The 27,498-nt window shown below is 37.6% G+C and overlaps 1 protein-coding gene across 1 annotated transcript in view; it reads right to left on the reverse strand.

The window, feature by feature from the left end:
- SLCO6A1 (solute carrier organic anion transporter family member 6A1) overlaps positions 1-23,752 on the reverse strand; it is a 106,507-nt gene extending 82,755 nt beyond the window's left edge. Inside the window, exons 1-4 of the mRNA XM_064375813.1 lie at positions 23,407-23,752; positions 12,733-12,990; positions 10,291-10,473; positions 8,300-8,396 (exon numbers count right to left, since the gene is read on the reverse strand). Coding sequence (XP_064231883.1) covers positions 8,300-8,396; positions 10,291-10,473; positions 12,733-12,990; positions 23,407-23,752 — 884 coding nt within the window. The remainder of the gene's footprint in view (positions 1-8,299; positions 8,397-10,290; positions 10,474-12,732; positions 12,991-23,406) is intronic.
- Positions 23,753-27,498: the final 3,746 nt, after the last annotated feature.

Consider the following 27,498-nt stretch of genomic DNA (forward strand, 5'->3'; position numbering starts at 1 on the left):
AAGCTCTTTCGTTTAATTAGATCTCATTTGTCAATTTTTGCTTATTTTGCAATTGTGTTTGGTGTCTTCATCATGAAATCTTTGCCTGTGCCTATTCTTCAATGATATTGCCTAGGTTTTCTTCTAGGGTTTTTATAGCTTTAGGCTTTACATTTAAGTCTTTAATCCATCTTGAGTTGATTTTTGTATATGGTATATATGAAGTTATAATTTCTTCTTAAATCCCATCTTTACCAAAAATACAAAAACATTGTCCTGGTGTGATGATGCATACCTGTAGTCCCAGCTACTTTAGAGGTGAGAGGATCACCTAAGTCCAGGAATTGAGGCTGCAGTGAGTTGTGATCATACCACTGCACTCCAGTCTGGATGACAGAGTGAGACTCTCTTAAAAAAAAGTAACAAAGCTGGAGGCATCATGATATCCAACTTCAAACTATACTACAGGGCTACATGGAACCAAAAGAGCCCAAATAGCCAAAGCAATCCTAAGGAAAAAGAATGGAGCTGGATGCATCACACTGCCTGACTTCAAACTATACTACAAGGCTATAGTAACCAAAATAACATGATACTGGTACAGAAAGAGACACATAGACCACTGGAACAGAATGATCCCAGAAATAAGGCTGCATACCCACAACTATCTTGAGTTAATTTTTGTCTATGGCATAAGGAAAGGGTCCAGTTTCTGCATATGGCTAGCCAGTTCTCCAAGCACCATTTATTAAATAGGGAATCCTTTCTCCATTGCTTGTTTTTGTCAGGAGTGTCAAAAGTCAGATGGTTGTAGGTATGTGGTCTTATTTCTAGGTTCCCTATTCTGTTCCATTGGTTCATGTGTCTGTTTTTGTATTAATAACATATTTTGGTTACTGTAGCCCTGTAGTATAGTTTGAAGTCAGATTGTGTGATACCTCCAGCTTTGTTCTTTTTGCTTAGGATTGCCTTAGCTATTTGGGCTCTTTTTTGGTTCCATGTGAATTTTAAAATAGTTTTTTTCTAGTTTCATGAAGAACATCACTGGTAGTCCAATGGGAATTGCATTGAATCTGAACATTGCTTTTGTCAGTATGGTCATTTTCTCAATACTGATTCTTCTTCTCTGTGAGCATGAGATGTTTTCCATTTGTTTGTGTCCTCTCTGATTTCTCTGAGCAGTGGTTTGTAGTTCTCCTTGAAGAGATCCTTCACTTCCCTTGTTAGCTGTATTCCTAAGTGTTTTATTCTTCTTGTGGCAATTGTGAATGAGGATCCATTCATGATTTGGCTCTTGGCTTGCCTGTTGGTGACGTATAGGGATCCTAGCAATTTTTGCATGTTGATTTTCTATCCTGAGGCTTTGCTGAAATTGCTTATCTGCTTAAGAAGCTTTGGAGTTGAGACAATAGAGTTGTCTAGCTATAGGATCATGTCATCTGCAAACAAAGATAGTTTGACTTTTTCTCTTTCTATTTGAATATGCTTTGTTTCTTTTCCTTGCCTGATCACCCTGGTCAGAACTTTCAATACTATATTGAATAGAAGTGGTGAGAGAAGGTATCCTTGTATTGTGCTGGTTTTCAAGGGAAATGCATCCAGCTTTTGCCCGTTCAGCAGGATATTGACTGTGGGTTTGTCATATATGGCTCTTATTATTTTGAATTATGTTTCTTTAATATGTAATTTATTGATAATTTTTAATGAAGGGATGGTGAATTTTATGAAAAACGTTTTCTGCATCTATTGAGATAATCATGTCGTTTTTGTCTCTAGTTATGTTTATGTGATGAATCACATTTATCGAGTTGTATATGTTGAACCAACCTTGCATCCCAAAGATGAAGCCTACTTGATTATGGTGGATAAGTTTTTGATGTGTTGCTAGATTTGTTTTGCCAGTATTTGTTGACGATTTTTGCATTGATGTTCATCAAGTATATTGATCTGATGTTTTCTTTTTTGTTGTATCTCTGCCAAGTTTTTGTATCAGGATGATGCTGGCCACATAGAGTGAGTAAGGGAGGAGGCTCTCCTTTTCCATTATTTGGAATAGTTTCAGTAGGAATGGTTCTAGCTCTTCTGTGTACAACTGGGAGAATTTTGCTGTGAATTCACCTGGCCCTGGGCTTCTTTTGATTGATAGGCTACTTATTACTGCCTTTATTTCAGAACTTGTTATTGGTCTGTTCAGGGATTAATTTCTTTCTGAATCAGTGTTGGGAGGACATATGTGTCTAGGAATTAATCCATTTCTTCTAGATTTTCTAGTTCACGTGCATCAAGATGTTTGTAGCAGTCTCTGATTGCTATTTGTACTTCTGTGGGGTCACTGGTAATATCCCCCTTATCATTTCTGATTGTGTTTACTTGAATCTTCTCTCTTTTCTTCATTATCAGTCCAGCTAGCTGTCTGTTTTATTAATTCTTTCAAAAGACCAGCTACAGGATTTTTTAATATTTTTAAGGGTTTTTCATGTCTCTGTCTCCTTTAGTTCAGCTCTGATATTGGTTATTTCTTATCTTCTGCTAGCTTGGGGGTTTGTTTGCTCTTAGTTCTCTAGTTTCTTTAGTTTGATTATTAGGTTGTTAACTTGAGATCTTTCCAGCTTTTTGATGTGGGCTATAAAGTTCCCTCTTAACACTTCCTTAGCTGTGTACCAGAGATTCTGCTTTGCTGTATCTTTGTTCTCATTAGTTTCAAAGAACTTCTTGATTTCTGCCTTTATTCCGTTTTTTACCTAAAAGTTCTTCAGGAGCAGGTTGTTCAATTTCCATGTATTTGTATGGTTTTTAGTGAATTTTGTAGTCTTGAGTTCTATAAATAATTTGATTGTGCTGTGGTCCAATAACCTGTTATGATTTCAGTTCTTTTGCATTTACTGTGAAGTGTTTTATTTCAGATTATGTAATCAATTTTAGTGAAAGTTCCATGTGGCAATGAGAAGAATGTTTATTCTATTGTTTTGGTGTGGAGAGTTATGTAGATATCTATCAAGTCCATTTGATCCAGAGCTGAGTTCATATCCTAAATATCTTTGTTAATTTTCTGTCTCAACGATCTGTATAATATTGTTAGTGGGGTGTTAAAGTCTTCCACTATTATTGTGTCAAAGTCTAAGTCTCTTCAGAGGTTTCTAAGAACTTGCTTTATAAATCTGGGTGCTCCTGTATTGAGTGCATATATATTTAGGATAGTTAAGTCTTCTTGTTGAATTGAATGCTTTATCATTATGCAATGTCCTTCTTTGTCTTTTTTGATCTTGGTTGGCTTAAAGTCTTTTTTGTTAGAAACTAAGATTACAACCCCTGCTTTTTTCTGTTTTCCATTTGCGGGATAGGTTTTTCTCCATCTCTTTATTTTGATCCTTTGTGTGTCTTTGCGTATGAGAAGGGTCTCTTAAAGACAGCATAGCAATAGGTCTTGGTTTTTTACTCAGCCTACCATTCTGTGTCTTTTAATTAGGGCATTTAGCCCATCTATATTTAAGGTTAATATTTTTATTATTACACGTGGTTTTGATTCTGTCATCATGATGATAGCTGGTTATTTTGCAGGCTTATGTAATTGCTTCATAGTGTCACTGGTCTCTGTACTTCAGTGTGTTTTTGTAGTGTCTGTTAATTCCTTTTCCTTTCCATATTGAGTGCTTCCTTTAAAAGCTCTTATAAGGCTGGTTTAGTGTGAACAAATTCTCTCAGCATTTTCTTGTCTGAAAAGGGTCTTACTTCTCTTTCACGTATGAAACTTAGTTGGGCAAGATATGAAATTCTGGGTTAGAATTTATTCTCTTTAAGAATGTTGAATATTGTCCCCCCATAATCTATTTGGGCTTGCAGGGTTTCCACTGAGATGTCCACTGTTAGTCTGATGGGCTTCCCTTTGTAGGTGACCTGGCCTTTCTCTCCGACTGCCCTTAACATTTTTTTTCATCTTGACCTCAGGGAATCCTGTTATTATGTGTCTTGGGGATGATCTTCTGTGGTGTATCTTATTGGGGTTCTCTGCATTGCCTGAATTTGAGTGTTGGCCTCTCTAGCTAAGTTGAGGAAGTTCTCCTGGATGATATCCTGAAACATGTTTTCCAAATTGTTTCAATTCTCCTCATCTCTTTAATGTACCCCAATCAGTCACAGAATCAGTCTCTATATAATCCATATTTCTCAGTGGTTTTGTTCATTTTTTTATTATTTTTTCTCTATTATTGTGCGCCTGACTTATTTCATAAAGATAGTCTTCAAGTTCTAAGATTCTTTCCTCTGCTAGCTCTATTCTGCTATTAATACTTGTGATTGCACTGTGAAGCTTTTGTAGTGTGCTTCTCAGCTCTATCTGATTGGTTATGTTCTTCTCTATGCTGACTACTTTGGTGGTTAGCTCCTGCATTGTTTAATCACGATTTTTAGCTGTTGGTTATGTTCTTCTCTATGCTGGTTACTTTGGCAGTCAGCTCCTGCATTGTTTAATCACGATTTTCAGGTTTCTTGCATTAGGTTACAATGTGCTCCTTTAGCTCAATGAATTTCATTTTTGTCCACATTCTAAAGCCTACTTTTTTTATTTCAGCCATCTCAGCCTCAGCCCAGTTCCAATATCTTGCTGGAGAGGTGTTGCGGTCATTTGAAGAAAAGAAGCACTCTGGCTTTCTAAGTTTTCAGCATTTTTGTGCTAATTTTTTCTCATCTTTGTGAGCTTATCTACCTTCAATCTTTGAGGCTGCTGACCTTTGGATGGGTATTTTGTGTTATGAGTTTTGTGGTTTCTTTTTTTCTTTTAACATTCTGGCAACTTTTCCGTAGGGCTGCTGCCATTTTCTGGGGGTCAATTCACCTTATATTTTCCAGTACCTGGAGGTATCACCAGTAAAAGCTGTTCACAGCAAGGATGGTAGCCTGCTTTTTTCGCTGAGAGCTTTGTCTTAGGTGGGCACAAACCTATTGCTGGCCTGAACACACCTATAGGAGGTGGCTGGAGACCCCAGTTGGGAGGTCTCACCCAGTCAGGAGGAACAGGTACAGGGACCCACTTAAAGAAGCAGTCTGGCTGCATGTTGGTAAAGCAGCTGTGCTAATGTTGGGGAATCCCTTCAGCCCCTGACTGGTTTAAGGTCTCCAAGGCGTACAGGCTGGAATGGCAGAGTGCCCAAACAGCATAGGTAGTGACCTACCACTTCCTCCAGCACTCAATCCCAGGGAGAAATCGGAACTCTACCCGTTGAATGCAGGCAGGGGTGGCTGGAAGCCTCACTGTTAGGTCTCACCCAATGAGGAGGAGTGGATCTAGGTTTCATTTAAAGAAGCTGTCTGGCCACACCTTGGCAAAGCAGTTGTGTTGTACTGGGATAACATCTCCAACCTGCTCAGCTTGGACTCTGCAAAGCCCTCAGCTTGGAATAGCTGAGTTGTCTGAACAACCAAGATGATGGCCTACCCCCTCACCCAGGAGCTCCTTCCCATCTCAGCCAGGTACTACCCTGTTTCCAGTGGCTGGCTGGAATTCCAGCCCAGTGGGTCTTGTCTTGTGAGGTGCTGTGAAAGTGGGGACTGCAGAATAACCCTGTTCAGCCCCTGGATTTGACCCCCTTCCTAGGGGTATGTACTGACCTCCCTTTTTGCCTGAGTTGCAGTCATCTTTGCTGGGGATCCTGGAGCCAGAGTAGGTAAATCTCCCAGGTTTCTGTGCATGCCTAAGCAGTTGCTCTGCCAAGACTCCACACAACTTTGTATGTCAGACCCAAAGCTCTGGTGGAGTGGGTACAGGAGGAAATCACCTGATCCAATGGTTGCAAAGATCCATAGGAAAAGCATCGTTTTCCAGGGTCACATGTTTACTCACCACTTCCCTAGGCTGAGGGTGGGAGTTCCCTTGGCTCCATGTTACTCCCAGGTGGATAATTGCCTTGCCTTGCTTTTCTTCATTCTCTGTAGGTCAAGCTGTTTCCTTGATCAGTCCCAATGTGAGCGCCTGGATATTTCTATTGAAAGTGCTATATTCACTTCTTTTGCTCCTCTCTGTGAATGCCACACTGTAGCTGCTTCTAATCAGCAATTTTGGCTCCACCCCCTAGACTCTCTTTCACTACTTGTTAATTCAGGATCATTAGAATTTGCAACTGACTGAGAACATTATATTTCTTAATGTATCAAAATCATGTCCCATTGGGAGTAAGGATCTCCAAACCCATTAAGCTCAAGAGTACAGAAAATGAAAGCAAAAATTCACCCAGTAGAATATTTCATGTAAAAATGAGATGATCTGCTTCCACCCTTTGGTTTCCAGAACCATGCAACCATATGGGGGAGATAGCACCTCATAGAAATGTTTGGATAATGCATAAAATGAATCTTGCAGACAGTAATCTAGCTTCAAATATTAATATCTTCATAACAGTTGAGGGTATGGAATCATTACACCATTCTATCAAGCCAGTTGTTTCTGGACAATGGAGTACAGAGTAAGACCAATGAATTCTGTAGATATCATACAGTCAAACTTCCTTTGTCTTATCATATATTTTCTTAGAAGCAATATATATATATATATATATATATATATTTGGCTTGTCTGCTTATTCTGCTGATCATTACATTTGCTGTGCAGAAGATTTTTAGTATAGGTTCCATCTATTTATCTGTGTTTTTGTTGCATTTGCTTTTGGGTTCTTACTCATGAAGTCTTTGCCTAAATCAATGTCTAGAAGAGTTTTTCCAATGTTTTCTTCTAAAATTTTTATGACATCAGGTCTTACATTTAAGTCTTTGATCCATCTTGAGTTGATTTTTGTATAAGGTGAGAGATGAGGATCCAGTTTCATTTTTCTACATGTTGCCTGCCAATTATCTCAGAACCATTTGTTGAATAAGGTGCCCTTTCCTCAGTTAATGTTTTCATTTGCTTTGTCAAAGATCAGTTGGTTGCAAGTGTTTGGTTTTATTTATGTGTTCTCTATTCTTTCCCATTGGTCTATGTGCCTACTATTATGCCAGTATCATGCTATTTGGTAACTATAGCTTTGTAGTCGTTTGAAGTCCAGTAATGTGATGCCTCTAGATTTGTTATTTTTGCTTAGTCTTGCTTTGGCTATGTAGGATCTTTTTTGGTTTCACATGAATTTTAGGAAAGCATAGAGAGAATGATTCATGACATTGGATTTGACAATTATTTTTTGGATATTACATCCAAAGCCCAGACAGCAAAGCAAAAACATACAAATGCACTACATAGAACTTAAAATCTTTTTTTACAGTAAAGAAAAGAATTGGTGAAGTGAAAAGTAGCCTGCAGAATGGGAGAAAGCATTTACAAACCATGTCTTGAAAGAGGCTAATATTCAGAATATCTAAAGAACTTCAACCCAATAGCAACAAAAGAAATCTGATTTAAAAATGGCCAAAGGACTTGGATTGATACTTTTCAAAAGAAGATAAACAAATGGCCAAGGAGCATATGAAAATATATTTAACATTACTAATAATCAGGGAAATGCAAATCAAAACCATAATAAGGTATCACCTCGCATCCATTAGGATGGCCACCATCAGAAAAAGAAACAAATAGGAAAAACAAGTATTGATGAGGATGTGGAGGAATTGGAACTCTGTGCACTGCAGGAATGTAAAATGGTGCAGTCACTATAAAAAAAGCATAAAAGTTTTAAAAAAATAAAATTAAAAAATAGAATTACAATATGATTCAGCAATCCAATTTCTGAGTATATATACAAAAGAATTAACAACAGGATCTCTGTGGGATATGTGTACACCTATATTCATTGCAGCATTATTCACAATGGTGAAGAGCTGGAAGCAACTTAAATGTCCATTGAAAAATCAATGAATAAAGCCAATGTGGTATGTACATTAATACAGTGGAGCATACTTCAGCCTTAAATGAATAAGGATATCCTGTTATATGCTACAACAAGCATGAAACTTCAGGATAGTATTCAAAGTGAAATAAGCCAATCACAAAAAGACAAATACCGCGTGATTCCAGTTTCATAAGGTACCTAAAATAGTCAAACTCTCAGAAACAGAAAGTAGAACAATGATTGTATTTTTTCAAGATGCAAAAGTTCTAGATATATATTGCAAAACAATGTGCATATAGTTAACAGTATAGTTCTACACACTTCAAAATATTTAAGATGTATACTTTAGATGTATTTATATGTACATATATGTGCATATGTCACACTTGTATATATTTTTCTAAAACCATGGTTATTACAAATTAAATATATATGTTTATTTATAAGCTATGGTATCTATTTAGTAAATATTTTATACAATGTAAACAAAAGAAAAAAATAATGCTTACTTTTTTGCAGCAGTACTATGCTCATGGACCTTAACTAGTGGTGCTCCTATCACATAACCCATAGCATATCCAATGATTTCTGTACATTCTGCAATACCTATAAAATAAACACTGAACATCAAGCAATTTTATAAGCCAGCTTCATTATGATAAAAATTGACTAAAATTGATTACTTCTGAAAGCTTTTCACAGCATTCTGTATTAGTCAGAGTTCTCCAGAGAAACAAAACCAATAAAAGAGAGAAAAACAGGAATGGAAAACCGAACATCATATGTTCTCACAAGTGGGAGCTAATCTATGAGGATGCAAAAGCATAAGAATTATATAATGGACTTTGGAGACTCAGGAGTAAGGGTGGGAGGGAAGTGGGTGAGGGATAAAAGATTGCACATTGGGTATAGTGTACACTGCTTGGGTGATGGCTGCACCAAAATAAATCACCACTAAAGAACTTATCTATGTAACCAAATACCACCTGTTCCCCCCAAAATTATTGAATTTAAACAAAAAATAAAAATAACTTTCAAAAAACACAGAGAGAGGAAAAACAGAGAGATTTATTTTAAGGAATTGATTAATACAAAATACAATTATGAGGCCTAGCAAGTCCCAAATTTGTAGAGAAGGCCAGCAGGCTGGAAATTCAAGTGAGAGTTGATGTTACAGTCCAGATAGAATTGTTTCTTCAGAAAACCTCAGTCTTTCCTCTTAGAACCTTCAACTGATTGAATGAGGCCCACCCACATTATAAAATCAGTATTACTCAAAATCTACTGATCGTAAATATTCATCACATCTAAAAGTGACCATCATCAAAACATCTAGACTAGTGTTTGTCTATACAACTAGGTGTCATAATTTAGCCAAGCAAACACATAAAACTAATCATAATACATATTATCCAATACATATATTAGAGAAACTCAGTATATAATTCATTATACCTTATTTAATCTATATATTTCATGTAATATATGTAATATATTTATATTTAATATATCATACATAAAGTATATTTATATTTAATATAATTATAAATTCAAAATACCTTATTTTATTTCAATTTGGGTGCTCTAGCAAGATGATACTTTAACGTTATCATTACCTCTTCACCCTTCACCTTAGCTACCAGGGTGTCAGGATGTCTCAATACACCTTTGCGATAAGTGTATAAAAACAACTTAAATGTTCAGAAGTGATAGTTAGATAACCCTGTACAAATAGATGATCTACCAGGACCAGAATCTATTGCAATATAAGAGAGTACAGATTACCCTGAGATATAGCCAGGATTACTTATGTAGGATACAGTAGCATAAGAGATTGTAAATAGGGATAGTATGCTATTATTCATTAAATATATATACACATATATAAATATACATATTTATAAATGTACATACACATATCCATAAAGAGTATGATTTTTATTACTTAAGAAAGTATTTTTTGTTTGTTTGTTTGTTTGAGACAGTCTTGCTCTGTCACCCAGGCTGGAGTACAGTGGCAGCATCTCGGCTTGCTGTAACCTCTACCTCCTGGGTTTAAGTGATTTTCCTGCCTCAGCCTCCAGAGTAGCTGGGATCACAGGTGCTCATCACCATGCCTGGCTAATTTTTTTGTATTTTTAATAGAGACACAGTTTCACCGTGGCTTCTCACTCCTGACCTCAAGTGATCCACATGCCTTGGCCTCCCAAAGTGCTAGGATTACAGGCATGAACCACCATGGCCTGATGAAAGTATAGATTTTTTCAATTGCTCTATATATTTTCAGTGACATTCAGGTGACTTGTCTAGAATCTCAAATCTCAAACAGCTCTTCAGAATTAGGTGAATCAATGTGATTTAAAGTGTAGTATACCAGTTATCATTTATTACAATGTCATCATAAGGGCCAATAGTACTTCTATATCAGTTTAGACATGCATACCAAAATTCAAGGAAAATTCAAAATGGGTCAATCATATTAGAGGGGGTAAAAACTTGCCTAAATAGGTACCAGCTGAGTGTGTAGCAACACTTTCTTCAATAAAGGTTATTCCAAGGATATAAAGAGGCATTGCTGCTATTCCTTGCACAGTCTGCCCAAGGGTGAAGAATGACAAGTATTTTGATTGGAACGATGCATGCCTCTGGCAACCACTGACAATCTTTGTTTCTTTGCAAATATCTTTTGAAAAGACAATAATTATAGTTTTGTTAATCGAACTCAAAAGTTAAACATACATACAACAAATGTGCAGTATTCTTTATCAAATATTTTACAAGCTATTTCTGAAATTATACTTTTTTCTTTTAGTTAACTTGTCATTTACACTGAATGTAGTAATACTGCAATCAATCATCATGTTGTCAGAAAAATGCCATCATAAAATTTGGGCTAGACACAGCACACAGCTGTAGTACCAGATACTCAGAAAGCTGAAGTGAGAGGATTGCGACAAGCCTGGGCAACATACTGTGACCCCCATCTCCAAAATAAAAAAAGAAAAGAAATTGTGTGGGAATCCTGCAAAAGATGCATATATTATAAGCCAAAATATAAATGTGCATGCTACACATAGCACATATTCCTCTTAAATTTGGCATCCTGTTTCCCTGACTTTTGACCCTAGGCTAAAAGTATTTATAATGTTCTAGATTATCTGTGTTACCAAAGAGGAGTACCTTCTGAGTTTAGTTTTATGTCCACCTCTTTAACAATCTTTATGTTAACTTTGTCTCACTCTGATTAAATAACCTCCCATTTTAGACCCACTAACTTTCAGAACGTAGGTTCATAAGGACAAGGCATTACACAATATACATTTCTTTCCATTAGAGTTAGTCATTATGTGGTCATCCACTAGATTTTAATTTCCTTCAGGTCACAGTACATTTCTTATACATTTTTTATTCAGATGGTTATAAAACAGTATTAAGTAAATGCTTGTGTAATTATTATTTGTTTGTAGATTGGTAGATCCAGGCAATACTCTTAGATTATATTGTACAGGTCGTTTTGCATGACATTTAACACATGCTCTTAAATAATATTGTGGAAACCCTATTAAAGTGCAGATTGCAAAACAGTACACAAATGAACATTTTCAGCTGGCTTAGTATCCATGTGAAATGATTTTGACTCCATATCAAGTGGGAGGTAGTCTCTAGGACTGTCATTCAAATGCTCAAAGTTCAGTTTTATACAGACCTATTAACTTGTGATATCAGTGTCAATGTGATACTTCCAACACCCTGGCGTCTTAGTTCCTTGAACTTTTTTGCTGTTATGCTCTGTACTTCACCTGCCTTGGCTAGTGATATAGTTTGGCTCTGCATCACCACCCTCATCTCATGTGGAATTGTAATTCCCAATGTTGTGGGAGGGAGGTGGTGGGAGGTGACTGAATCATGGGGGCGGATTTTCCCCTTGCTGTTCTCATGATAGTGAGTTCTCACAAGATCTGGTTGTTTGAAGGTGTGTAACACTCCCCACTTTGCTCATCTCCTGCCACAATGTGAAGATGTGCTTGCTTCCCCTTCACCTTCTACCATGATTGTAAGTTTCCTGAGGCCTCTCCAGGCCTCCTATACAGTCTGTAGAACTGTGAGTCAATTAAATCATCTTTCTTTATAAATTGCCCAGTCTCAGATAGTTCTTTATAGCAGCCTGAGAACAAACTAATATAGCTAGTCATTTTAAATGTCAAAAATAATAACTACAAACCTTTTCTAATGATAATTTCAAGCATCTACATTCTAACCACCCCAATCTTTCCAGCTGACTCTTTCTAGCAATGCACTGCCAACAATCCTTAAAATTCATCAGGGTATATAATCCATTGATTTTCCTCCTTTTCATTATCCCAATGTCCCTTTTATGTCCTTACATCTTTCACTATCATCTAAACACTTTTAATTCCCTTGCTGTCTTTCAGATCATGCAACCCCATGGTAAAACTGCAATCCTACTCAAAATAACTCTTTTTCCCACTCCATACATGTACTTTTAAAGCTTGACATGACTGTACGACCATGCATATCCTACTTTGAATTCATGATTAATAAACTCAAGGAAGTCCTTTATGCTCCTGATAATCATAAAGTGTGTCCCTAATCTATTTACTCTTCCCTTCTCAAAGAAAATTCAAGTTGTTTCTTTCTCTTCTCCTAGGGATCACAGTCCTGAGCTTCCTACTGACAAACATCTGAAAATAAATGTTTTCTATCAATAGACTAAAACTAATCATTAACTTCCTCTGTTATGACATATGTGTACACTAGGATGCTTCAATTAGTTAATTAGCAAACTTGGTCATATAAACCAATATGGATGAATGGATGGATGGATATACAGACAAACAATTATCACAGTCTATTTTAAGTTCCTTAAGCCAAGGTTTGAATAAATATTGATTTGATGCATGATAGTATATTTAAAACTTACCCTCAATTGCTACCTTACTTTGATAATTTTCTTCACTAAATGATGGAAAAGCACATAAAAGTGATCCAAGTCCTATTAAAAACGAGGAAACTACAAAGCATATTACTTTTTTTCTGTCTCCATAGAATGCTATAAATATTGCTACCAGGGCAGATGAAATATCATAACTCAATTCCAATGCCAAATTTTCAATGGTTTTCACATAATATTGCCTCTGAAAATCACCAATGCTGACATCTATAAGACCAAAAATCACACCTAAAATGTAAAAAGAAAAAGAGAAAGCAATGATATGCATTTTAAGAGGTTGTGATTATGATTATTACAAAGCAAAATTTAAATTACATAATGTAAGTTTATTTTACATTATTCTGAATGTTTAAAAGCTATAAGAATGCAATAATTGCTTTTCTAAAACACAAATAGGCCTTAACCTCTATAAAATATTTGCTAATTGAATTTTCGAAGCTATTTTTTAACTACCTCTATGAGTAATTTCCTAAATAAAAGTGACTGTTGTATCATCTCATTTAGTACTGATCTTTATTTTAATGTATTGCATTTCAAATTATAAAAAATTAAAACTATTACTAATATAATACTTATTTATCTACCATTCAGAATAGGAAATAAAACATTATCAAAATAGTTAAAGCCAGATGCATACTTCCCAAGCTCATTTTTCTCCCTCCCTTCCATAATCAGTATCCTGTGTTTAAATTTTACCATGTTTTAACCTTTTTGACAATGTATCTGTCCTTAGACAATATCAAGTATTGTTTTTCATGTTCTTGAATATGAAATAAATGGTACCATATTATGTGTATTTCTATCACTCAACATCCAACTAGGAAAAAATTAGTCATAAACACACTAAGAATTTGAAACAAAATTAATTGAGTAGGGATTGATTACAAAAGTAGTACATTAGTTGGAGTCCAAATGGTCACTAATAAAAATTCATGACATCTATGCAACCAAAGTAACTGGAGCATGGGCTGCTTCTACGATTGCTGTTGCTGCTGCTGTTACAACTACAATCACTACCTTCTTTTGCAGGAAGCCAGGAGCTCACAGTCTTCCTAATGCTATGACAAGGAGCTCACCTGCTGATTCTGATGCTCTTGCAGGTGCCAGAGCCAGAGTCCATGAGCTCTGTGCTGCTGATAGCACCATATTTATTCTTGAGCATAAATCTGGGAGCTTTTAATCACCCAGAATTGCTCCTGCTGCCAAAAACACCACCAGAAACAGAAAGGAAAAAAGTCTTCCCTTTGCCCTTTTTCAAATCTACTGCCACAGATTCACTGGCAACACATAAGTGGAAATCAGCTGGCCCCCAGCAACTCTGGGAAGTGTAGTTTCAGGCTTCCCATTCCCTTGCAAATAAAGAGTGAGTAATGGAGTTCGTGGCCAACAGACAAATGCCTTTCAGAGTTTATCTTTCAGACTCTTTGATATACAGTTCCATCCTTCTTCCCATATTTAAATTTTCATATCAAATAAGTAGCAATACCATCACACTTCTGCCTAATTGTATCACAATTATCATTTTACAGAGATGCTCTTACTGTTTCCCCAAAAATGAGAGATACATAGTCTAATCAATCTGCATGTCTACCTCAATGTAATGCTAATCCTTCAGTTTAATCATAAACCTGAATGGATTTTCTTTAACCTAAAAACCAAATTGCAAAAATAACCACCAATAATTAAGCAAATATATCACAGGCCTAACTAAATTTTTGAGGGAAATGTATTGCCAAAGAAACCACAACCCATATTTGGAGCCACATCTTGTTTTAGCAGACCAATACCAGTAGGAAACAAGATATAAAAACTTTGCTGCACCCAGAATAAGAATTTTCTTTAACTCTTACATTAGATGTGGCCAAGGAAGATAATGGCCAATGTAGAAAATAAGTCCTGTCAGTAACTGAGTTTATCTCTAAGTTGGGGATATCTATTCCCCTTCTAATTGAGGCATATTTTATAACCTAGAGATTAATTTACATGGTTCTCTACTTTACATAAATTATTAATAGAAAAATTATATAGGAATGGAGAGGAAGAGAGAAAATAACCAGGACATATAGATAAACATATATACAGACAAATGTGCCTATGACGTATTTGTGTGTAAACACATAAGACAAACAAGTAAGAGGAAATTCAGAGCTGCTACAAGTTTTGTTACTCTAAGTGGTTATGAGGCTACAGTTGATATTTATAACTTCCTTCTTCTACTATTCACTCCCTCTTTTACCCCTTGATCCCAGATAACATACATAGGTTGCTCTCTCAAAGTGCATATCCCATCCTATAGGACAGCACTACAAACTTGTTGTCTACTACTGGGAGTGGTTGATTGTTGTCTGCTACTAGGAGACTTATCTGAGTCTTCAAAAGACTCATCATTATCTATAAGACCAAGAGTTTCTGGTTATTGAGATATGTAGTAAAATCAGTAAATTCCGTGAACATGAACCTTCTGCTATAATTCTTTACTGTAAAATGAGTTCCTTGATTAGAAGCAATGTGTTGGTAAACATGATTATAATGCTTTATTTGGTATTCATTATGTCTGGTTATGGTAGTGTTAGCACAACCACGATGACAATAGAAGAACCCATATCCAAAATCAATGTCTAATTTAGTGAGGAAAAATTATTGCCCACTTCATAACAGAACCAGAACTATATAATCAACCTGCCTCCAGGTAGCTGGTTGGTTTCACTAAGGAATGCAGCCAGTACCTAGACTATCTCGACTTTGGTAGCAAGGCAGGCATTGAGCAGTCCAATAGCCAGACCAGCACTGGTGAAGATAAGGCCACGTATTCACCTCTTATATAACCTCCATCCTTGATGTAATTGTTACTATAAATAAGACCCTATTGAACAAGAGGTAGAATGGCTAGGGAAAGAGACTGACTAATATTCATATCCATCTACCTACTTCATTATTGACAGCCTCTTGTGCAATGGCTTTCTTTTGGTGAACATTTATTCACATAGGATAACTCTGCTCATGTGGAGAGACGCATCACTTACACAGCCTTCCTAATTACCAAATAGTCAAATCATTAGGCAATGTTCAGCTATAGCTGACAATCAGATATACTGCTCAATGTTCTGTCCACTGGGATGATTTTCTTTTTCCTCTACTTTTTAGGGCCTACTCTGACTAGGTCTATAATGCTACCATAGTATACTACTACCATTGAAAAGCCATGGAGGCTCACCAAAAATTGTGCCGTTTCTTAATAGTGGGTGGTACAATAGCACACATTTTTCCTTCATTTTGGAAGAGAGAGTGTCCAATATACTCCAAACCATTTGGTGTCTAGAAACATTACTGAAGTGGCACACTAATTTTTGGTATATAGGATATTTTCTCATAGGGTAGTGTAAATGATTCTTGGAAGGCTGGGTCTGATTTGAGTTATGAATCTGGTGGCAATGGGGTATGAGATGAGTTATAAGATGAGGCCAGGTGAGGCTCAGGTGAGGCCAATGCAGTGTCTGCAAGCAAGGAATTGTTTTCTCTTTAGATATAGGAGAAATAAGTGTTCCTACCAGCAAAGAAGGTCCAGGATTTGGGGTTTCATGGTTTTCAGATTCACCAGATTTCACCCAAATGCCTTTATCCTAATTCTCAGAAGTTTTATTTTTCTCAAATCAATGTCCCAACTCTCACAGAAGTGATCTGGTGAATTTGTGACAACTTATGCTTCACTTCTGCTGCCTGTGAATAAGTTAGTATTGACCAAAATAAACAGTATGTGGCTAAAAATAAGAGTTTCTTATGAAACTGAGAGAAGCTCACACATTTCCTAACCATATCCTAAACTTTTCATTTTCCTTCTATAAATTTTTCAATGCAGTCAAAGATTCCACCACAGAAGTCAACTGCAGCAGCTATTTTGTCTTTCAAAGTCTTGCCTTCAATAAGAACTTCATCCAAGGCAATAATTTAAATGACTCTTTTGTTGCTACATGCCATGGATTTCTAGTGAACCACAATTCACAGTCACAAATATCACTACTTTCATTGGTTTCAAGCCCAGTCACATCAAACAACCAATTCCAGATTTCCATCTTTGAGGGTTTGTTAGTTTGTTTTGTTTTGTTTTTCCTGGTTCAATGACTGGTACAGAATATTATATCAAAAGTCATTATTGGCCAGGTGTGGTGGCTCACACCTGTAATCCCAGCAGTTTGGGAGGCCAAGGAGGGTGGATAAACTTAGGTTATCCCAGGTAGCTAGGACTACAGGTACACAACATCATAAGCAGCCAATTTTTGTAGAGACTAGGTCTCACTATGTTGAGCAGACTGGTCTCGATCTCCTGGACAAGCAATCCTCTTGCCTCTAGACTGTGTTTAATGTTTTCTGCTGCAAACATTAAATTATTTCTAAATTATGGGTCACAACTGTATCTTTTCTTTGCATGCTGGTATTGTATGCCAGACACTGTATACAGTATACTGAAAAAAGTTTGCATTACGTTGTCTTCCTTTAAAAACTGCTGAGTGTTGTTCTGAAGACAGTTAATTTACTTGTAACTTTCCTTGGTCCTGTTACTGCTTTGTTTTAGGTTTTCTTTTTGGATGGAGGTGGGGATCTAGAGTAGTCCTTTTAAAGGGCAAGATTCTTAATTCTAAAATGTGTCTTTTTTTAATCCCCAAGTGCTAGGATTACAAGTGTGAGCCACCACACCTGGCCAGTCTCAATAAATGTAAAAAGATTGGAATCATACAAAGTATCACCTCTGACCAAAATAAAATAAAACTAGAAATGACAGACATGAATTAGAAAAGTCCACAAATATGTGAAAATTAAACAATACATTTCTAAATAATCAATGGGTCAAATAAGAAATCAAAAATGAATTAGGGCTGAGTGTGGTGGCTTACACCCATAATCCCGAAACTTTGGGAGGCTGAGGCAGGCAGATCACTTGAGATCAGGAGTTCAAGACCAGCCCAGGCAACATGGTGAAACCCTATCTACAAAAAATACAAAAATTAGCTGAGCACAGTGGCATGTGCTTGTAGTCCCAGCTACTCAGGATGCTGAAACAGGAGAATCACTTGAGCCCAGGGAGTAGAGGGTGCAATGAGCTGAGGTCATGCCATTGCACTCCAGCCCAGGCAATGGGAGTGAAAATCTGGTTCAAAAAACAAAAAACAAACAAACAAAGAGCAAAAAAGTGAAATCAGAAAATATAGTGAGATGATCAAAAATAAAAATACAAAATGTTAAAATTTAATGGGATGCAGCCAAAGCTGTACAGCAAAGAAAGCCTATATAATAGAAGAGCCTGACATGGTGGCATACACCTGTAGTCACAGTTGCTTGTGAGGCTGAGGTGAAAGGATCACTTAAGCCCAGGATTTTGAGGCTACAGTGAGCTATGACTGTACTACTGTACTTCAGCCTGGGTGACAGAGCAAGATCCTGACTCAAGAAAAATAGGATGAAGAGTTAAAATCAGTTACCTAATCTTACACCGTAAGAGAAAAAAAAAAAAACAACTAAATTCAAATCAAGAAGAAAAAAGAATGATTAGAATGTGAATAAACAGAATATAAAATAGAAACAACAGAGAAAAATCAATGAAATAGAAAGTAGATTTTCGGTAAACATCAACAAAGTTGACAAACTTTTAGCTACATTGGCCAAGAGAAAAGTGAGAAAGACTCCAGATTCATAAAGAGAGGAATGAAATAAGGAACATTACTACTGATTTTAAAGAAAACGAAAAGATTATAATACTATTAAACAATTGTAGAGCAACAGTTAGAAACCTAGATGCAAAGGAAATATTCCTATCAAGACACAGCTGTAAACATTGGCTCAGGAAAAACAAAATAGAAAAATTGAATAGATCTACAACAAATATACAGCTTGATTAGTAATTAAAACACACACACACACACACACACACACACGCACACACACACAACTTCCCATAAGGAAAAGTAAAGGCCACAAGGCTCCACCATTTTACCAAATGTTCTTTCCCAAATTTTCCCAGAAAATAAGAGGATATAATACTTGTATAATCATTTTTTTCTCTCTTTTTTACAATACCCACTCCAATTCCCCATTTATTCTACTAGACCAGCATTACTCTGACATCAAAACCTGACCAAAAGAAAAACAACAACAACAAAAGAAAACTACAAAACAATATCCCTTTGACTAAAGATGTAAAGATTTTCAACAAAACACTAGTAAACTGAATCCAGCATATTAGAAAAATGATGGTAAAGCTAATAAAGTGGGATTTTCCCATTAATGCAAAGTTAGTTCAATATATGAAATTAGGGTTAATGACTATATTAATAAAATAAAGGATAAAAACCACATTATCATCAAAATGCCAAAAAAAGCACCTGACAAAATCCAACACACTATTGTAATAAAAACACTCAAAGCTAGGAATAGAAAGCAACTTCCTCACACTGATAACTTTATATATGAAAAACCCTCAGTATACTTAATGGTGAGAGTCTGAAAGCTTTCCCAAGATAAGGAACAAGACAAAGATGTCCACTTGTACTACTTCTATTCAACATTGTATTGGAGGTGCTTGCCAGGTAAGTCAGACAAGAATAGGAAATAAAAGTCATCCACATTGGAAATGAAGAAGTAAAACTATTCACAAGTGACTTGATCTGGTATACATAAAAGTGTAAGGAATCCACACATGTACAAAAAAAATGCTACAGCTATAAAACAATTCATCAAGATTCAGTATACAAGACTGATATGCAAATTGTATTTCCATATACTAGATATAAACATGCTTAAAATAAAAGAAAATCCAAAAGAAGTGAGCAAAAGAATTGCAAGACATGAACATGGAAATGGCAAAATATCACTGAAAGAAAACAAAGGCCCAAATAAATGGTAACGAATTACATGTCATGGATTCAGAGATTTAATATTGCTAACGTGGCAATCATCTCCTAATTGACCTACAGATTCCTCACAATCTCTATAAAATCCCAGCTGACATTTGCATAAATTGACGAGCTTATTCTAAAATTGAGATGGAAATGCAAGGAACCCACAATAGCTCAAACAATCTTGAGAAAGCAAAAGTTTCAAGATTTATACTTCCTTTCTAAATCTAAAACCTACTACAAAGCTATGTGTGATACTGGAATAAGGATAGATATATAAATCGATGGAGTATAATTGAGAGTCCATAATTAAATTCATACATGTAGAGTCAATTAGGGTGGAGTTTCTATCTTAGAAGAGGAAAATACTTTGAAATTAGTAATAACAGTTGCACAATTTTATGGATTTTTTAAAGTGTACTAAATTGTTCACTTCAAAAGGAAAATTTTATGGTATGTAAATTATATTGGTTTTCATTTCATAAAAGTTGCATGTAAAGAAGCCAACTTTAATCCCACAATGACAAAAACAAAACAACTCTTTTTTTTGTTGTTGGGGATCTCAAAGACCATCACAGGTTCAATGATTCACTAGAAGGATTCAAAAGTCTCAGGATGCAGTCTCATTTATAGCTGTGACCTACAAAGCAAAAGCAGTAAAGCAAAAGGTTATATGGGCCAAAGTCAGAATGAAACCAGGTGCAGGTCAAGAATCTCCCCCACTGGAGTCAAACAGTACACATTTAATTCCTTCAACTTTAAACTGTGACAACCTATGTGAAGTGTTTTCTAACCAGTTAGGGAATGGTGAGAACATTGCGAAAATCCAACTGCCAAGATGGCAGTCAAGAGCCAACCATGCAGATAGACCTTTTTCAGGCCTGGTATGTTAACACCCTTCTGCACACTGGTCCTTTACAAATCATAAAAATTGGTTGTATTAGTCTGTTCTCATGCTGTTAATAAAGACATACTCAAGACTGGGTAATTTATAAAGGAAAGAGGCTTAATTAACTCATGGTTACACATAACTGGGGAGGCCTCAAAATCATGGTGGAAGGTGAATGAGGAGCAAAGTCACATCTTACATGGCATCAGGCAAGAGAGAATGTGCAGGGGAACTTCCCTTTATAAAACCATCAGGTCTCATGAGACTTATTCACTATCATGTGAATAGTACAGGAAAGACCCATCCCCATGATTCAATTACGTCACACCGAGTCCCTTCTACAACACATGGGAATTATGGGAGTTACAGTTCAAGATGAGGTTTGGGTGTGGACACAGCCAAACCATATCATTGGTTAAGCCAAACTGATCAAGAATAAAGGAGAGAAGATCAAGAATGAATGACACAGTGGACATCACAACAGCTCCTATAGACATTAAAATAATAATAAAGACCTTTATAAACAATTATATGCTAAAAATTTAACAACTTAGATGAAATAAATCCTTGAAAGATACAATTACTAAAATGACTCAAAGAAGAACTTTTAAAATCTGAATTTCTGGATATCTATACATGGAACTGAATTAGTAATTTTTAAAACTTGCCAAAAGGAAAAGTACAGGCTCAGATAGTTTACTGATGAATTACACCAAACACTTAAAGAAGAAGTAACACCAATATATATCAGTTTGGGTTAAATTAAATACAGACAACACAAGTAACTTAAACAGGGTAAGTTTAATATAGATAATTATTAACTAGAGTATTGAGTAACAAGGTATTATTTAGTAAAATGTAAAGCGAATTATAAAGAATATAGGAATAGCAGCTATAAAGAACAGCTGCTTCCCTTAGGACTGAAATATAGCACCCAGGGAATCCCTCACTGCTCCCCCAACTCAAACTGAGATCCAGATCTTGTTGATGAAAGTACAGCCCTGGTGTGGTGACTGCCTGCACGTACCCGCCACCCTTAATGGTATTGGTGCCCACCTTGCCTAAGACAATAATTGCTGCCACTTGACCCCTATGACTCCTTTGAATTTCAGAACTTATTTCAATGGCAGCATTCCTTACAATCCTATCTAGCCTAAAAAGAAAGCAGGCACAGAGCTTTTTATTATGCCAATTCTTCTCTAATTGATGTATCCCTTAATACCGTAGTGACAAGAGTGTCTTCTAGGCCCTTTTGTGGAACATAACTGGGTAAGTTGGAGAGGAGATGGTGCAAGTCACACATGATAAATCTAGTCGACATCCCCACCTCCCTAAGTACTTGAATTCCTTCCTACACATCACGCCAGGGCATTTTGAGATCTCAACCTCATTAACTTTAAGCTACTGTTAAGTCCAAGTTTCAATAAACCAATCATGTAAACTGTTAGAGCCATCTCCAGGGGCATGTGCTCACACATTAAAACTGTTATCTCTAGCAGGTGAGACTATATCAATGAATTCAGAAGAATCCAATGTTTTATTTTGCCCATCTGGATCTAATAACTCACAGAATCCATTCTCACACACTTCTCCAGGGTTCTGCCAATACATTAGTAAAGCCTTAATATTATTTCAGTGTGTAAGTTCTTTGCTCCTGGGTCTCAGTGTGTATCTCTTGCCCTGGAGCATACTGAGAATTTACTCTAATTATGGATCTAGTGGCAACAGGAGTGGCTGTAGTATATCTTAAGAAGAATAGGCATTCCTTTTCAAGACCTCCGGGTGAGCTTCTCACAGATGTTTCAAGGAAGGAAAGACTAGCCTCCTCTACCAGAGGGCAAGCTCTTCTACCAACAAAGGAGGCTCAGAATAACTTGGGGAATCAAAAATGTCAGTTTCATCTGCTCCTAGTCAGATGTCCTTGTTCCAAGTTTCAGGACCTATTTTTTTTTTTTTTTTTTTTTTTTTTTTTTTTTTTACAAATCAACACCCTATCATTCACGTGGGTAATTTGGTGAGACTGTGAATTCAACTGTCATTATAACTCATCAACCCATATTGTGTTTAATTTCCAGAAATATCACCTCTGTGATATATAAAAAAAGTGCCAATTCATTTTACGGCTTCGATGGGAGCCCTCAAGTTCTCAGGCCATGACCTGAGCTGACAGTTAACAGACCTTGTCATTTGCTTTGTGTGAGTACGAAGGGCACTCAAAATTATTCATCAACAGTGGAGTCCTTATAGTTATCATCACTACCGTAAGGTCAAGTTCTGTAGCCACCTGGGCTCCCAACATACATGTTTCATTGGCACTGCATCCCAGTCAAGCACAGGTGACAGCTTTATTAAATATGGTACCACTACTTGCCAAGAATTACTATGATCCATCTTCTGTTGGCAAAAGGATCAGCACCTCACTCAAGACTACAGGTGTGATAAAACCAATCCCCAAACTCCATCTTTATGGGTATATTTATTGGGATTACTACTGCCAATTCCATACCAGTCTAATACCAATTTCCCACCTCCCGAGCCCCTACCCGCCAAATTATCTTTAAAAACTCTGATTCCATCCCAGAATACTGGAGAGACTGATTTGAGTAATATTAAAACTCTGGGCTCCCGCACAGCCGGCTCTGCCTGCCTTACTCTTTCTCCATTGCAATTCCCTTGTTTTGATAAATCTGCTGTCTAGGCAGCGAGCAAGGTAAACACATTGGGCAGCTAAACTTTGATCGGACAGCGCCTTGAGAAGTCAGAAAGCAGCCTCAGGCTGGGCCATCCCAGGGCGTCCTCCGCCATCCTCCCTCTCCCACCTCCTGGGGGGCGGCCCTCGCCACAACACACCACGTCCTTCAGGCTCACCTTGACAGATGACCAGGATGCAGTAGAAAACCATGAAGCAGCGAATGTTACTACAACACTTACAGCAGGGGCTGGCTACACAGCCCACACCACAGGGCTGCTCCAAACTGTCATCCACTTCTCCGGAATCGGAGGGCCGGACTTTTTTCCTTTTTCGGAAACCGCCGAATCCTATCAAGGCCCTTGGAAGTAGTTTCAGATACGGGGGTGTTTTCCGGGTCTTCGGGGACTTCAAGGATTCCCTGGCCCTCGAGTCCTCAGCAGGCCGGGCCCGCGCAACCCCCGACTCCGCTCTCCCTAGGGCCCCATCTCGGCCCCCAGAGCGCCGGGGGACGCCTTCGTGCATGGCTCACCCTGCGCGGCTCCCGGCGACAGCGCAAGCGCCCTCAGCAGCCCGCCCAGCCTCGGCCAACCCAAAGGCCGGCCTGGCGTGGGCGTCGGAGCACTCGGTGGCCACAAGGGGCGCCTGCAGCCCAAGCCTCCAGAGGGAACGTTTCTCTTAGGGCAGGAGGCAAACGTCCTCACAGAAGGTCGACAGTTGAGAACTTCCAAGGTTGTTTTCCTTCTTTTCTTCCACGTGCAGAAGAGTGGGGGAGGGGAGGAGCGGAAAAAAAGCGAAAACCAGATTTTTTAACTGCTAACACAGACAAGGAGCACCAGAGTAATTTTAATAGAAGTCAAAGAATGCTAGCACTTATTTATTAAATAATATTCATTAGGAAGCATGGGGAAAAAAAAAAAGCAGAACTGTCTGTTCCCCAGTTTCTCCAGACTTACTTTTTTGTGGTGGCTTTCCAAATGGGCGATCTCACTAGAAACAACCTGAAAATTGTTGACAGCAGAAGACCACAGTGAAAGATCTGGAGGCACAAAGATCAGAAATCAATGTCCCAATGAGTGTCCTTAAGTGAAGTGTTTTACACATAGAAATTATTGTTCTAGAAACTCTATCCCAGCTCAAGAACTGAAAGATTATTATTTTCCACCTTAATGGGGGCATGAGAACCAGATGATTATTTTTCAGGTTTAAAAACTTTATTGGAGAGAACGAATGTAAGCGTAGTAGGATATGAAGCATAGCTTTTTTTTTTTAATGAAAATGCAACTTCTTACTGGTTTTCTTTTCTCAGGCTGATATATAACCTCTTTAGGCCAAGTATACGTGGAGGGTGACTTTCCAGGAGAGACAGCACTAGACAATTTAGGTCTTCAACAAGATTTTATGCTGCTCCCTCCAATAGTCCTGGCCTGGGAAGAAAAAACTAAGAATCACTGACCTGAAGCCTGAGTTTGACTCTGCATTGCTTCATGATAAGTGAAAAAAAAAAAACAAAAAAGGAATCCTAGGAGTTAGGAAAGACAGCAGGGAGTTGGGGGACTTATTGTTGTGCTTCAATACCAGAATAGGTACTGCTTGGGTGCAGAGAGGAATAGGTAACAATTCTTATTATTGTGCTTCAATACCAGAATACATACTGCTTGGGTGCAGAGAGGAAAAGACAACTCCATTAATAATGAAGAGTACTGGGAATTTTGCTTCTACCCAGAATATGAAAAGCCAAATAAAATGTAGTCTATTGTTGGAGTGGGGACTCCAATAACAACAACAACAAAGCTGGATAATATGAAAAAATACTTCTTTTTCATCAGAGAACTGCATTTCTATAACTGTGGTTGCTATAAAGCAACTAGGCAAATTGATTCTAAAGAGCCACAAGTCCCTCAGAAAAAGGATGGGACACACTAATCATTTTACTTTTCAAAGGGCACAGAAGGAGAAAAGAGCAGTCATAAAAGAAGATAGAAACACCTGAAATTTTAATGAATTCTTAAAAGCCAAGGGAAGACTAGCTTAACAGTTTCGAAACCCTGGAAGCCTAAGAAACAAGGGGAGTCTACACCCATTTACCAAATTTTTGCTTAACAGAAAAAAGCATTTGGTGGTGGTAGACTGTCACTGAGAAAGAAGAAGGAATGCTTACCCTTCCACCTCCACTGACCCTTCTGCTATACAAAGCAAAAGCAGTTTGCCTCTGGGATTGAGGCAGGAGACTCTCTTGCCCTCCAGTCTGTGACGAAGGTTATCTGTTAGAGAAGAAAAAATCCTTGGAGGAGCAGCAAACTGTCCTCTCCCATGGCCTACCTTAAGATGACTGACTGCCACCAGAGGGAGGGATAGAAATAAAAATAATCTGCCAAAAAGAGAGGAGTAAGAACTTATTTCTTCCCAAGAACCCCATTAAAACAAGGCAAAGCCCAAACCTTCAGGTTCAGGCATTCAGGGCCTATCCAAAATTGAGGCTGGACCAGGAACAACCTAGCCTCTGCCTTGATGAGGAGTTTTGCATGAGTGAGAAAACAATAGCACTCCACCATTATAGGTGAGTCGAGAGAGCAGAGGGAAACTCTACCCGTGGAGAAAGCATACAGGACGTGCTGAAAGCTAAGGGTGGAGTGGAAACACTGACAAACATACCTTCAACATTCTTTAATTAGGATATTTTTATTACATAATATAGGACACTGTCATCCAGCTACAAAAATTGTAGTTGAAGTATTTACGTAGAAATTGTGGATATTTGTTTGCCTTGCTCATTTAACCTTAGTAAACATCACACTTAATTTCATGTTGGCTACATTTATGATAGTACCATGTATGATAGAATTTCGTGGTGTGGATTTACTAAAATCTATTTAACCTCTTTCTTTTATTTTCATGGCCATTGGATTGGCACAGTGGCTCACACCTGTAATCCCAGCACTTTGGGAGACCAAGGTGGGCGGATCATGAGGTGAGGAGTTTGAGACCAGCCTGGCCAACATGGTGAAATCCTGTCTCTACTAAAAATACAAAAATTAGCCAGGAGTGATGGCACAAGCCTGTCATCCCAGCTACTCGGAAGGCTGAGGCAGGAGAATTGCTTGAACCCAGGAGGTGGAGATTGCACTGAGCCAAGATCACGCTATTGTACTCCAGCCTGGGCAACAGAGTGAAACTCCCTCTCAAAAAACAAACAAACAGAAAAAAACTTCTAAAGCTTCATGAGGAAGCTTCAGAGACAACAAATTACCCTGATGGGGAGAGAGCTAGAATCAAAAATAAAATAATATTTAGATGCCCAGAAGTGGCTCCCTACGTGACACCTTTATAGAAATAAAGGGCATTCAGAAGAAACTGGGAGACCTGGGATCTTACAATTAAGAAATGTGTGAATGTTGAAATAAACATGATATGGTTTGGCTGTGTCCCTACCCAAATCTCATCTTGAATTCCCATGTGCCATGGGAGGGATTGGATGGGAGACAATTCAATCATGGGGGTAGTTTCCATTGTACTATTCTCATGGTAGTGAATAAGTCTCATGAGATCTATTGGTTTTATAAGAGGTTTCTGCTTTCACTTCTCTCTCTTGCTTCTCTCTCTTACTTGCTGCCACCATGTAAGAAGTGACTTTTGCCTTCCACCATGATTGTGAGGCGTCCCTAGCCACATAGAACTATAAGTCCATTCAACCTCTTTTGTAAATTACCCATTCTCAGGTATGTCTTTATCAGCAGTGTAAAAACAGACTAATACAGTAAATTAGTACCAGTAGAGTGGGGTACTACTGAAAAGATACCCCAAAATGTGGAAACAACTTTGGAACTGGGTAACAGGCAGAAGTTGGAACAATTTGGAGGGTTCAGAAGAAGACAGAAAAACATAGGAAAGTTTGAAACTCCCTAGAGACTTGTTGAATGGCTTTGACCAAAATGCTGATAATGATATGGACAATGAAATCCGGGCTGAGGTGCTCTCAGTTGGAGATGAGAAAATTGTTGGCAACTGGAGCAAAGGTGATGCTTCTTATGTTTTAGCAAAGAGACTGGTGACATTTTGCCCCTGCCCTAGAGATTTGAACTTGAAAGAGATGATTTAGGGTGTCTGGCAGAAATTTCTAAGCAGCAAACCATTCAAGATGTGGGTGCTATTAAAGGCATTCAGTTTTAAAAGGGAAACAGAGCATAATAGTTTGGAAAATTTGCAGCCCGATAATGTGATAGAAAAGAAAATCTCATTTTCTGAGGAGAAATTCAAGCCAGCTGCAGAAA

This window comes from Aotus nancymaae, unplaced genomic scaffold, assembly GCF_030222135.1.
Source record: "Aotus nancymaae isolate 86718 unplaced genomic scaffold, 86718_ANA_hifiasm-v0.15.2.pri h1tg000014l, whole genome shotgun sequence".
In the NCBI taxonomy this organism is placed as follows: domain Eukaryota; kingdom Metazoa; phylum Chordata; class Mammalia; order Primates; family Aotidae; genus Aotus; species Aotus nancymaae.